This window comes from Thalassophryne amazonica, chromosome 6 (genome assembly GCF_902500255.1).
Source record: "Thalassophryne amazonica chromosome 6, fThaAma1.1, whole genome shotgun sequence".
NCBI classification, from domain to species: Eukaryota; Metazoa; Chordata; class Actinopteri; order Batrachoidiformes; family Batrachoididae; genus Thalassophryne; species Thalassophryne amazonica.
Genome location: NC_047108.1, coordinates 3011429 through 3023476, shown reverse-complemented (window position 1 = coordinate 3023476; position 12048 = coordinate 3011429). Strand labels below are relative to the sequence as shown.

At 41.4% G+C, this 12048-nt stretch overlaps 1 protein-coding gene across 1 annotated transcript in view; it reads left to right on the top strand.

Annotated features, from left to right (window-relative positions):
• The window catches only part of vps13d (vacuolar protein sorting 13 homolog D), a 535261-nt gene that overhangs the window by 327165 nt on the left and 196048 nt on the right, over nt 1–12048 (top strand). Inside the window, 1 exon segment of the mRNA XM_034171656.1 lies at nt 872–977. Within this exon segment, the coding sequence (XP_034027547.1) occupies nt 872–977 (106 nt within the window).

Below are 12048 nucleotides of genomic sequence, written 5' to 3'. Positions count from 1 at the left end.
TCAGAATTAGCGCATTACTTTAAAAGACATACAATGTTTTCACTTTGTAAAAATGACAGTTACCGTTAATGTTAATAAATTGTTCAGAATTAGTTGTTTATAAGTGTGAAACCATGAGTGAAAAGTGCTTTCGTTTCATGTGTCCTGCCAACTGTATTTGCTGTAGCATGTGGAAAGTAAATGACACTTTTTTTGAGGGTCAGTAGCAGGCAGTGTGCATAAAGACAGAAGCTCTGGCTGGTTGTACATTTGGGGTTTTTGATCGCTTTTGTTTTATTCAGAAGCGCCGACAGTGCTTAAACTTGGACCTGGCTTATCAGTACCCGACAGTGTACCGAGTCAGTACTAAAAGTTAGCAGTTAGCTGTAACTTCTGCCAATTTTTTTTTAGCCGTTTATTGGTTTAGCATTATGAAAGTTAACTTTTCAGTTAGCGGATTAGTGGCTATTGAAGGTAACTTTTTGGTTAGGTGTGCCCACCACTGCATGCCTCTAATGTCCTCATTTGTCCTCGTAGTACCATGTACACAAACTGCCCCATGCTGTTTTTGCTAAATTTTGAACTTCTCGAAATTAATGCCACACTCAGAGATGAGCCTTGTTAGCTGAATATTCTGCCTCTAAGAGCCTCTATTCTCCCACGTTTGTTTAATAATGCCACTCGTACCAAAAAAAACATGCTGCATGGCTCATTATTCATCGTTCATTATTCGGTGGGACCAGGGCCAGGACCAGAGTGTTTGGATCGACTCCAGTCCCTGGCAGCAGAATAACATTGTGCAGACAATATGATCTTCTGTTGTACTGACTTTGACTTGTTTTATAGTTGTTTTTTTGGTGGTTGTTTTCATTGTAATGTTTCTTATTTTCAGCATATACCCAGGTGTCTAAGAGGAGGCAGCCATTTGTGCCATACACACTGCGCAACCAAACAGGATGTACACTGTGGTTTGCCACTCTGACCACAACCCCAACAAGGTACATATAGTGCCATGTGTGTGTTTTGATGTTAAAAATAAAAAAACAAAATCAAACTGACCCAACTTTTTCTGATTTGAGATGTTATTTTTTTTTTTGCACGATTTGGTTGTGTAATTTCACATGATTTGGATTTGTAATTTCACATGATTTAGGGGTATAATTTTGCTTGATTTGGTTGTGTAATCTCGCATGATTTGGTTGTGTAATCTTGCGTGCTTTGGGGGTGTAATTTCACATGATTTGGGTGTGTAATTTCACATGATTTGGGGGTGTAATTTCACATGATTTGGTTGTGTAATCTTGTGTGCTTTGGGGGTGTAATTTCACATGATTTGGGTGTGTAATTTCACATGATTTGGGGGTGTAATTTCACATGATTTGGGTGTGTAATTTTGCATGATTTGGGTGTGTAATTTTGCATGATTTAGGGTATAATTTTGCATAATTTGGAGTGTAATTTCACATGATTTGGGTGTGTAATTTCGCATGATTTAGGGTATAATTTTGCTTGATTTGGTTGTGTAATCTCGCATGATTTGGTTGTGTAATCTTGCGTGCTTTGGGGGTGTAATTTCACATGATTTGGGGGTGTAATTTCACATGATTTGGGGGTGTAATTTGCATGATTTAGGGTATAATTTTGCATAATTTGGAGTGTAATTTCACATGATTTGGGGGTGTAATTTCACATGATTTGGGGGTGTAATTTCACATGATTTGGGGGTGTAATTTCACATGATTTGGGGGTGTAATTTCACATGATTTGGGTGTGTAATTTTGCATGATTTAGGGTATAATTTTGCATAATTTGGAGTGTAATTTCACATGATTTGGGTGTGTAATTTCACATGATTTGGGTGTGTAATTTCGCATGATTTAGGGGTATAATTTTGCTTGATTTGGTTGTGTAATCTCGCATGATTTGGTTGTGTAATCTTGCGTGCTTTGGGGGTGTAATTTCACATGATTTGGGGGTGTAATTTCACATGATTTGGGTGTGTAATTTTGCATGATTTAGGGTATAATTTTGTATAATTTGGAGTGTAATTTCACATGATTTGGGTGTGTAATTTCACATGATTTGGGGGTGTAATTTCACATGATTTGGGGTGTAATTTGCATGATTTGGGGTATAATTTTGCATAATTTGGAGTGTAATTTCACATGATTTAGGTGTGTAATTTCACATGATTTGGGTGTGTAATTTTGCATGATTTAGGGTATAGATTTTGCATAATTGGAGTGTAATTTCACATGATTTGGGTGTGTAATTTCACATGATTTGGGTGTGTAATTTCACATGATTTGGGGTGTCATTTCGCCTTATTTGGAGTGTAATTGACATTTGACTTCCTGAAGTCTTGAGCCACTCTGTGTAATCTACACTATGCTGACTTTTTTTATGTTTGGTTTTTCATGGGGGTTGGGGGGTACGCTATCTGTTTAGTGAAGTTCACATGCCCTTGTTGGGTGTGTAAAGAAAAATCATCCTTGTGGACAAGGGCTCTTTGCTATTTCACAAAACCTGATATGTATCATTGGATGTCTGATACACATCACAATATTGATTAATACTGCTTATATAATTTTGTTTAAACACATACATAAATTGTTCTAAGTGTTGGTGTGTACACAGACATTTAACATGTTAAGTTATACTGCTTGATGTGTTTTTGTATTAGTATTTTGTTTTGCACATTTTCACTTTTTTTTTTTTTTACCCAGTCCCAAACTGTCATCACAACCTCCATGTTTGTTAGATAATATTACTAACCCCAAGACCCTGAATCATTTTTATATTTATGGGTTTGCTAGTCCTAACTGACATGATTTTAAAGACAGAATGCCAATCAGTTCCCATTATGCCCTAGCTTTGATACTGCTTCAAAAAAAGTATATTCCTTCACATTCCACTTTACTGTAGTTATTCAGTGAAGTTAAATTAAGTCAACAGATTTTTTTTTTATATGGTTCATGAATTCTGTGTCCACATACTCTATATTTTGTCAGACGTGTTTGTGGTCGGTGTTGATTCCTCGAGGGCTGCCCCTTGTCAGTAGTCCCTTATGTGATTTTCATGGACAAGATTTAAAAGTGCAATCAGAGACTGGAGGGTATTGAATTTGGTGACCTCAGAATTACATCTCTTTTTTTTTTTTAGGATGATGTGGCTTCATCAAGCAGTGACCTCCAATGCACACTGTGTAACTTTGAGGCAGAATATGAATTGATTGGGATGAGGATCAGTACCTCCGTATCTAAGGCCATTATCTTCGGTCAGAAAATGGCGGATTGTGCATGGTGTGTCAGTGGAAAGTTATTGCCCCAAGTGGAGAAAATTAAGTATCTCTGGGATTTGTGAGCTGATAAGATGGACCACGAGATCGATAGATGGGTTAGTGCTACATTTGAAGTCAGGCGGATGCTCCACTGGACCATCGTGGTGAAGAAAGAGCTGAGCCAGAAAGTGAGACTTGATTTACCAGTTGATTATGCTACTATTCTCATCTGTGGTCTTGAGCTTTGGGTTGTGACTGAAAGAACAAGGTCATGGATACAAGTGGCAGAAATGAGATTCTTCCCTCTAGTATCTGGACTTACACTCAGGGCATGGTGAGATGCTTGAATGTCCAGGAAGGACTTGGAGTAGAGCCACTGCTTCTTTGCATCATAAAGAGATATCTGAGGTAGTTTGGCCATCTGGTGAGAACGCCCACTGGTTGTCTCCCTTGGGAGGTCTTCCAGGCATGTTCAACCAGGAGGAGGCCCTGGTAAAAACCCAGGACATGCCTGGAGGGCATTGTATTTCCCAGGTGGCTTGGGAATGCCTCGGGATTCGCCAGGAAGAGTTGGACTTGGCCAGGTGTGGTTTGGGCTGCTCGGTCTACTGCCACTGTGACCCAGACCCAGATAAGTGACAAAAATGAGTTGATGTATGAATGAATGTTGTCCACATTTTCAGCCATTGTCTTGGTATGTTTTGCAGTGTAAAACTGTCATTTGATGAATTTTGTTTGCAGTGCAACACAACATTACACATGATGCAAAACAGCGCACCAACACTTTTGCACAGAGTGCCTTTTACCAGTCCATCATCATCATCTCTTCAATCGATTCCTGGGAAAGGCATGGTGAACACTTTGGAACAGCAGGTGACCGAGTCAAGCCTGGTCTTGATGCGCACAGTTTCTGAAATATAGTTGCTGCGGGAAGCTTCTGCCGGTCAGGATCTTGCGCTCTCTCTCCTTCTTCCTTCTCCTCTGTGTTGTTCATATGCATTTTTTGAGGACTTCTACCCCCGTGTGGATCATTGCTCACCAGATGGCTCAGTCCCTTGCATGTTCTTCCCAGCTTTTCCAGTTGATGGAGCAGCTCTTGAGGTTGTGCTTCATGAGGTCCTTGTAGCATTTGTTCTGCCCTCCTATGGACTGTTTATCTTCACCCAGCTGGGAATAGAAGTTTGCATGGGAATTCAGCTGTCATCCATCCTAACTATGTGACCCACACACCAAAGGTTAGGTGAATTGGAAGCTTTATAATTGTCCAGGTGTCCCTTGTAAAAGAGATCTTGAGCTCAATGGGACTAACCTGCTTAAATAAAGGTTAAAATTATTGATGATGATGCACTCGATGCTATGGAGTTTGGCCTCAGCCAGAATGTTGATGTTGGTATGGTAGTCTTTGTACCTGATGTTGAGGACATTCCTCAGGCAGCCTTGGTGGAACCACCTGAGGGTCTTCAGATGGCGGAAGTAGGTGGTCCAGGTGTCAGATCCATACAGCAGGATTGGAATGATGTCTGCTTTGTTGATGCAGATTTTGGCTCATGTCCAAGGCTTGTGCTGAAAACATGGTTGTGAAGCAGGCTTATGGCACTTCCTGCACATTTGAATCTGTGTTCGATGTAGTCATTGGATGACACATGGTTGCCCATGTGCGGAAAGTGGTTCATGTTCTCCATGACCTGTTTCTGCTGTCTCACAGCAGGAAGCTCTGGGTTGACCATGTTGGACCATGGAGGCTGATACAGGATCTGTGCCTTCTTCAGGTTGATATGAAGATCAAGCTTGGTGAAGGCCACATTTCAGTGGTTTTCTGAAGGCCTTCTTCCACAAAGGTGTTTAGGGCTTTAGGTCTCTTTATCATGTTAGTCTCAGTTTGGTTCTGTTTATTGTTTTGCTTTGTTTATTATTTAGTCACTGGTTTCATTCAGCACCTCGTCATTTAGTTTGCAGTCATTCAGTTATTCGTTGCTTTTCCTTGTGTTACACTTTCGTCACTGGTTCATTCTTTGCTTATCATTTATTGTGTAGTTTGTATTTGTTCACTCTGGGTCTTTTAAGTTACTTTAGTCTTAGTTTAGTTCTGTTTATCACATTTGTTGTATAATGCTTAGTCACAGGTTTTTGTTATTATTTATCTCTGGTGTTGCTCATCATATTTTGTTCCATTTGTTATTCATTGCATTTTCTGTTTGTCAGTTATCTTGTTTTATTTATTGCATGATTCTGTGTTCACCGGGTTTTGTTTGTTTGCGGTTTAACCAATAGTCTGTTTTGCCTTCATCAGTTATTGTATTCTCTTTAGTCTCAGCCAGTATCTGTTTCTTCCTAGTTTGGTTTAATATTAGGTTTCTTGTTTTTTTCCTGTTTAGACTAGTCACAGTATTTCCTAGTTCTGCCCCTTTTTGTTTCGCTCATGCATTGTTTGTCAAGAACACGTCACGTTATTCAGTTAGTTTTTCTGTCACTTACTTATCTTGCTTTGCACCACTTTGTTTTGCCCTCCAGCACTCTTACCTTTTTTCCCTCATCTTTGATTCACAAAACCACACCCCTTTCCATAACCTTCTACATACCTGCCTCACATCACCCTGATTAGTTTGCTCCTTATTTCAACCCTCTCAGTTCCACAGCTCATTGCCCGATTGCTGACTCTGTTCACTCTCTCGCCACTTGTTCACGTCTTGTTTGCTCTCTAGTATTTTTCGACCTTGCTTGTGTGCTTGTGCGACCTTGCTGCCTCCTTATCTTCTCTAATGGTGACCTCCGCCTTGCCATTACCCTGAACTCAGCCTGTTTTTTTTAGCTGTGCCTTGGTTTTGCCTGCTTTATTCCTTGATGCTGTGTGAACAAACCCTGCCTGGTTTATGGACCACGTCTCAGCCTGCTACGTGTCTGCTACCTCTGCCTGTATGGCTGACTTCCTGTGTACCGAACCCAATGCCTATTTACCAGATACATCCTTTTATTCATCTAAACCAACTATGTCTGTGAGTCTGCATTGGTCTCCAGCCATGTCCTGTGTCAAGCAACCACCAGTCCTGACAAAAGGATGAGATGTTGTCATTAGTCTACTGGAAGTCCAGGAGCGAAGTGGTGGAGGTGAATGTTGTCTTCACCGTATGTTTTGCTGTTTTTCATGCTTTTTAACCCAGGGCTTTGAACCAGAATTTTTTCCCAACTGGTTCGTTCCAAACATTAATGGTATTTTAACATTTCCACTTTTGTGTTCCACCCCAAAATTGACATTCCCAAACCAGTTAAAATGAAAATGCCAGACCTATATGTGGTGCTGTAATGCTCCCGCAAAAAATGGAGAAGCCCATAGAGTGTACTGTAGCAGGGAGCAGAAATTAAACTTTTCAAAACAGGGCACCGAGTAAAATAAGGATGAGTGAATGAATATTCTCCTAGGAGAATACCTGTCTTCCAGGTGTTGATTGGCTGAGCACACCTGATAGATTTAATTGTCTGGGAGTGGAACAGGGGAGAAACATGCAGGGCAGGGGCCCTCCAGCAACAGGGTTGGGTACAGCTGGTCTAGAGCATTAAGAGAGTCTGACATCCTCACCGGGTCATTGTAAACTGAAACCTTTTCAAGAACGAAATAACTATTGGTTAACTGGTTACCATTATTTTAAATACACTGCAGCCTTCATGCACAACTCTGCCAACTGTCAACTGCAAAAGTTCTCTGATAACTCTGCAATCATCGGCCTCATCACTGACAAGGATGACAGAGAGTACAGAGACATGACCCAGGACTTTGTGGACTAGCGAAACCACCTCCAGATCAATGTGGGGAAAACCAAAGTGCTGGTGTGCATTTCTACAGGTACAGGCACTCTTCACTGACAACAGTGAAGATCCAGGGAATGGATATTGAAATAATGGACTCTTACAAGTACCTGGGTGTTCACCTAAACAATAAACTGGACTGGTCAAACAACACTCCTGCAGTTTATAAGAAACGCCATAGCAGACTCTACCTGCTGAGGCACCTCAGGTCCTTTGGAGTGCAGGGGGCGCTCCCGAGGACCTTCTTTAATTCTGTAGTGGCGTCAGCCATTTTCAACAGAGTGGTCTGGTAGAGCAGCAGCATCACAACGGTTGAGAGAAAGAGACTTGACAATGTGATTTGCAAGTCAGCTCTGTCCTGGGAAGTCCCCTGGACTCAGTGCAGGAGGTGGGAGAAAGGAGGATGATAGCTAAGCTGTCATCCCTGCTAGAGAACGCCTCCCATCCTATGCATGACACCCTGACTGCACTGGAAAGCTCCTTCAGCGCCATCCTGCGCCATCCAAAGTGCGTGAAGGAGGGATACCACAGGTCCTTCCTTCCTGCTGCTGTCAGACTCTAGAACGAGCACTGTTCCCAGTAGACCACTTAAATCATCAAAGTAACAATGTTTTTGTCTTTTTCATCAGCAGTACTTATTCATTTTTATGTATATAATTCTTATACATTTACATATAATACTTATATATAATACTTATATATACAATACTTGTACATTTTTATTATACTTGAATCACTTGTGCAATAATACTTGGACACTCATGCACACTATTACTTGGACATTCATGTGCAATGTTACCAAACATTCATTTTAACTGTTGAGTTTTTTCTGCTTGTAAATAGTGTATTTTACTGTATAGATTGTTGTTATTCCTGCACAGTACTTGCCTTCCATATTTTTTGGTGCTTTTTTTCTTTTATCTTATTTAGCATTCTTAGCACAATTGTTCTGTAACTATTCCTTTGCTGCTGTAATATTGCAAATTTCCCCTTGTTGTGGGACTAATCAAGGATTGTCTTATCTTAAATAAACAATTCTGTTCCAGAACATAAAAAATAATACAGTGGGGCCAAAAAATATTTAGTCAGTCCCTGATTGAAAACCAGAAAATCACATTGTAGGTTTTTTAAATAATTTATTTCTAAATTAGGGTGGAAAATAAGTATTTGGTCAATAACAAACAAGCAAGATTTCTGGCTCTCACAGACCTGTAACTTCTTTAAGAAGCTCTTCTGTCCTCTACCTGTATTAATGGCACCTGTTTGAACTCGTTATCTGTATAAAAGACACCTGTCCACAGACTCAGTCAGACTCCAAACTCAACCATGGCCAAGACCAAAGAGCCGTTGAAGGACACCAGGAAGAAAATTGTAGATGTTCACCAGGCTGGGAAGAGTGAATCTACAATAGTCAAGCAGGTTGGTGTGAATAAATCAACTGTGGGAGCAACTGTAAGAAAGTGGAAGACATACAAGACCATTGATAATCACCCTCGATCTGGGGCTCCACGCAAGATGTCATCCCGTGGGGTCAAAATCAAAATGATCATGAGAACGGTGAACAAAAATCCCAGAACTACACAGAGGGACCTGATGAATGACCTGCAGAGCGCTGCGACCAAAGTAACAAAGGCTACACACTATGCAGGGAACGACTCAAATCCTGCAGTGCCAAGCGCATCCCCCTGCTTAAGCCAGTACATGTCCAGGCTTGTCCGAAGTTTACCAGAGAGCATATGGATGATCCAGAAGAGGACTGGGAAAATATCATGTGGTCAGATGAAACCAAAATAGAACATTTTGGTAAAAACTCAACTCATCGTGTTTGGAGGAAGAAGAATGCTGACTTTCATTCCAAGAACCCCATACCTACTGTGAAGCATGGGGGTGGAAACATCATGCTTTGAGGCTGTTTTTCTGCAAAGGGGACAGGACGGATGATCTGTGTTAAGGGAAGAATGAATGTGGCGTGGAGATTTTAAGCCAAAACCTCCTTCCATCATTGAAGATGCAACATGACAATGCTCCCAAACACACCGCTCAGGCAACGAAGGAGTGGCTCCGTAAAAAGCATTTCAAGGTCCTGGAGTGGCCAAGCCAGTCTCCAGACCTCAACCCCATAGAAAATTTGTTGAGGGAGATAAAATTAACATTATCTCTCATCTTTCTAAGTAGGAGAACTTGCACAATCAGGGACTGACTAAATACTTTTTTGCCCCACTGTATATAGTTTCTGGTTTAATTTTCATTTCTAGTAAAATACCAAAAGTTCCTGGTTTTCATTTGAAGGTTCAAAGCCTTGTTTTTAATGGTAAAGAGAGTTTCTTCGTGGGTTGGGGTTCGGCTGAGTTTTTTTCAGTGATGTCTCTTCTTGGCAGATGGCTGAGCATTTGCTCTCCTCATTGATTGGGTTGGCATTTAAGAAGTCTTTAAAGTGTTCTCTCCATCTGGCACTGATGTCATCTTTGGTCTTCAGCATGCTCAGGCCATCCTTGCTTCAGAGAGTCACTTGTCCTTGAATGAAGGTTGCTGTAAATGGTGCTGTGGCATTGAAAAAGCCTCTGCTGGTGGACTTCCAGTCTGGAGGGCAAGGTGAACACACCCTAGAGAGCGAGCTCCTGACTACTAAGCTCAAAAGTCCCTTTTAAAATATCACTCCACAGAGACAGCACTTACTAAAGTAGTGAATGACCTTTTGCGAGCAATGGACTCAGATACCACTACAATCTTGGTGCTGCTGGATCTTAGTGTTGCGTTTGATACTGTGGATCATCATATTTTACTCAATAGGCTGGAGAATCACTTTGGGATTACTGGAACTGCTCTTGCATGGTTGACGTCATACCTGTCCAGTTGTTCTTACTGTGTATTGTGTAATGGCATCTCCTCTGATCATAGGGACATGAAGTTTGGGGTTCTGCAGAGATCTGTTTTAGGCCCCCTGCTTTTTTCCCTGTATGTAGCACCCCTTGGGAATATACTGCGGCGCTTTGGGATTCCCTTTCATTGCTATGCTGATGACACTCAATTGTACATGCCAATAACTGCTGGTAATCTCATTCACATAAAATCTTTGGAAGATTGCCTTGTATCAGTAAGAAGTTGGATGTCTAGTAACTTCCTACTTTTAAATTCTGATAAGACTGAAGTTATGGTTCTTGGTCCCGAGAGGTATCGGCATCAATTTGATCAGCTAGCACTTAGCTTAGGTTCGTGTGTTATACATCATACGGATAAAGTGAGGAACCTTGGAGTAATTTTTGATCCTACGTTGTCCTTTGATCTCCACATTAGAGACATTGCGAGGACTGCTTTCTTCCATTTGCGAAATATAGGGAAGATTCGTCCCATCCTGTCTATGGCTGATGCTGAGACTTTGATTCATGCATTTGTCTCTTCTAGATTGGACTATTGTAATGCTCTATTTTCTGGCTTACCGCAGTCCAGGATTAGGGGTCTTCAGCTGGTTCAAAACGCTGCTGCCAGACTTTTGACACAAAGCAGAAAGTTTGACCACATTACGCCCGTTTTGGCATCCCTGCACTGGCTTCCAGTTGCTGCAAGATCGGATTTTAAAGTACTGTTATTAGTTTATAAAATTGTTCATGGACTTGCACCTCCCTATCTGGCTGACCTGGTAAGCCCCTATGTAGCAGCTTTGGCCCTGCGTTCTCAGGGTGCAGGACTTCTGTGTGTTCCCAGGGTGAATAAAAAGTCTGCCAGTCACAGAGCTTTCTCCTACCGTGTCCCAGCTCTGTGGAATGATCTCCCGGCACACATTCGGCAGTCAGATACTGTGGAGACTTTTAAGTCACGTTTAAAGACTCATTTGTTTTCCCTGTTTTATCATTAGTGTTATGATGTGTTTTTATTCTTGTATTCTTTTATGGTCATCTTTTTTATTGTGTTCTAAATTTTTAATTCAGTTTTCTTTGTTGTTGTTGTTTATGTTGTGTGATGCGCCTTGAGACGAGTTTGTCGTGAATTGGCGCTATATAAATTAATTAATTTGAATTTGAATTTTAAACTCAAAAAAAGAGAAAAATCTAATAGAGCTAGCACGGGGATTTTGCAAGTGATAAAATGCCACCCAAAAGACGGAAATTCAAGAAAGGAAGTCTTCAAATTATGGAGCGAAACGAAGAAGCTGAAGAACTTTGGTCACAAGCTAGCAGGAGGAATATGGAGGATGAGCATGATGATGATGATGATGCTACAGCTAAAGACGATGATTTGAAGTCTGACCAAATACTTAACGAGTTACGGGATTTCAGGAGAGACAGCAAGGAGCAAGTAGATGCAGTGAGAGAAGACGTGCTATCAGTGGGAGATTGGATGAAGCAGAGGAGAGGACTGACTCTGCGGAGATCCGTATTCAGTCAATGCAGTTATTGCTAATGGAGCTAGCAAAACTCCACACTCAGACTCAATCCACGTTGATGGCAATGGAGGGGCAATCACATCATGATAATGTCAGAATATATGGGGTTGAAGATGGGGCTGAAACAAGCTCATAGTCTGTAAACGACTTTGTGGAGACTTTACTCATAAGAGGCCAGGGCCTTTCTCCCCCCTTGACACTCGCCTCGAGTGGCTACAAAACCCCCGGCCAGAGCCCACCCAAGATCGTTCATGGTCAAGTTTGCAAGGGACGGAACAAAGGAGGATATTCTTGAGAAAACCTGGCAGGCAAAGGGGTTTGATTTTCAAGGAAAACGGATATATTTGGATAATGATTAGGAGGTGCAACGAAGAAAAAAGGAGTATGTAGCAGTGAAGGCAGCAGTCCATGGGAAAAAGGAGTATGCAGCAGTGAAGGCAGCAATCCATGGGAAAAACATCCGTTTTCAAACTCCTTTCCCATTTAAGATAAGAGTGTATTAAGGTGACGGTACAGTGACGTACAATTCAGCACAGGAGGTTACAGAAGGTTACATGGTTACAGCTTGGGACTCCGGCGAGGGCGGTCGCATCTCCTCCTCTCTCCT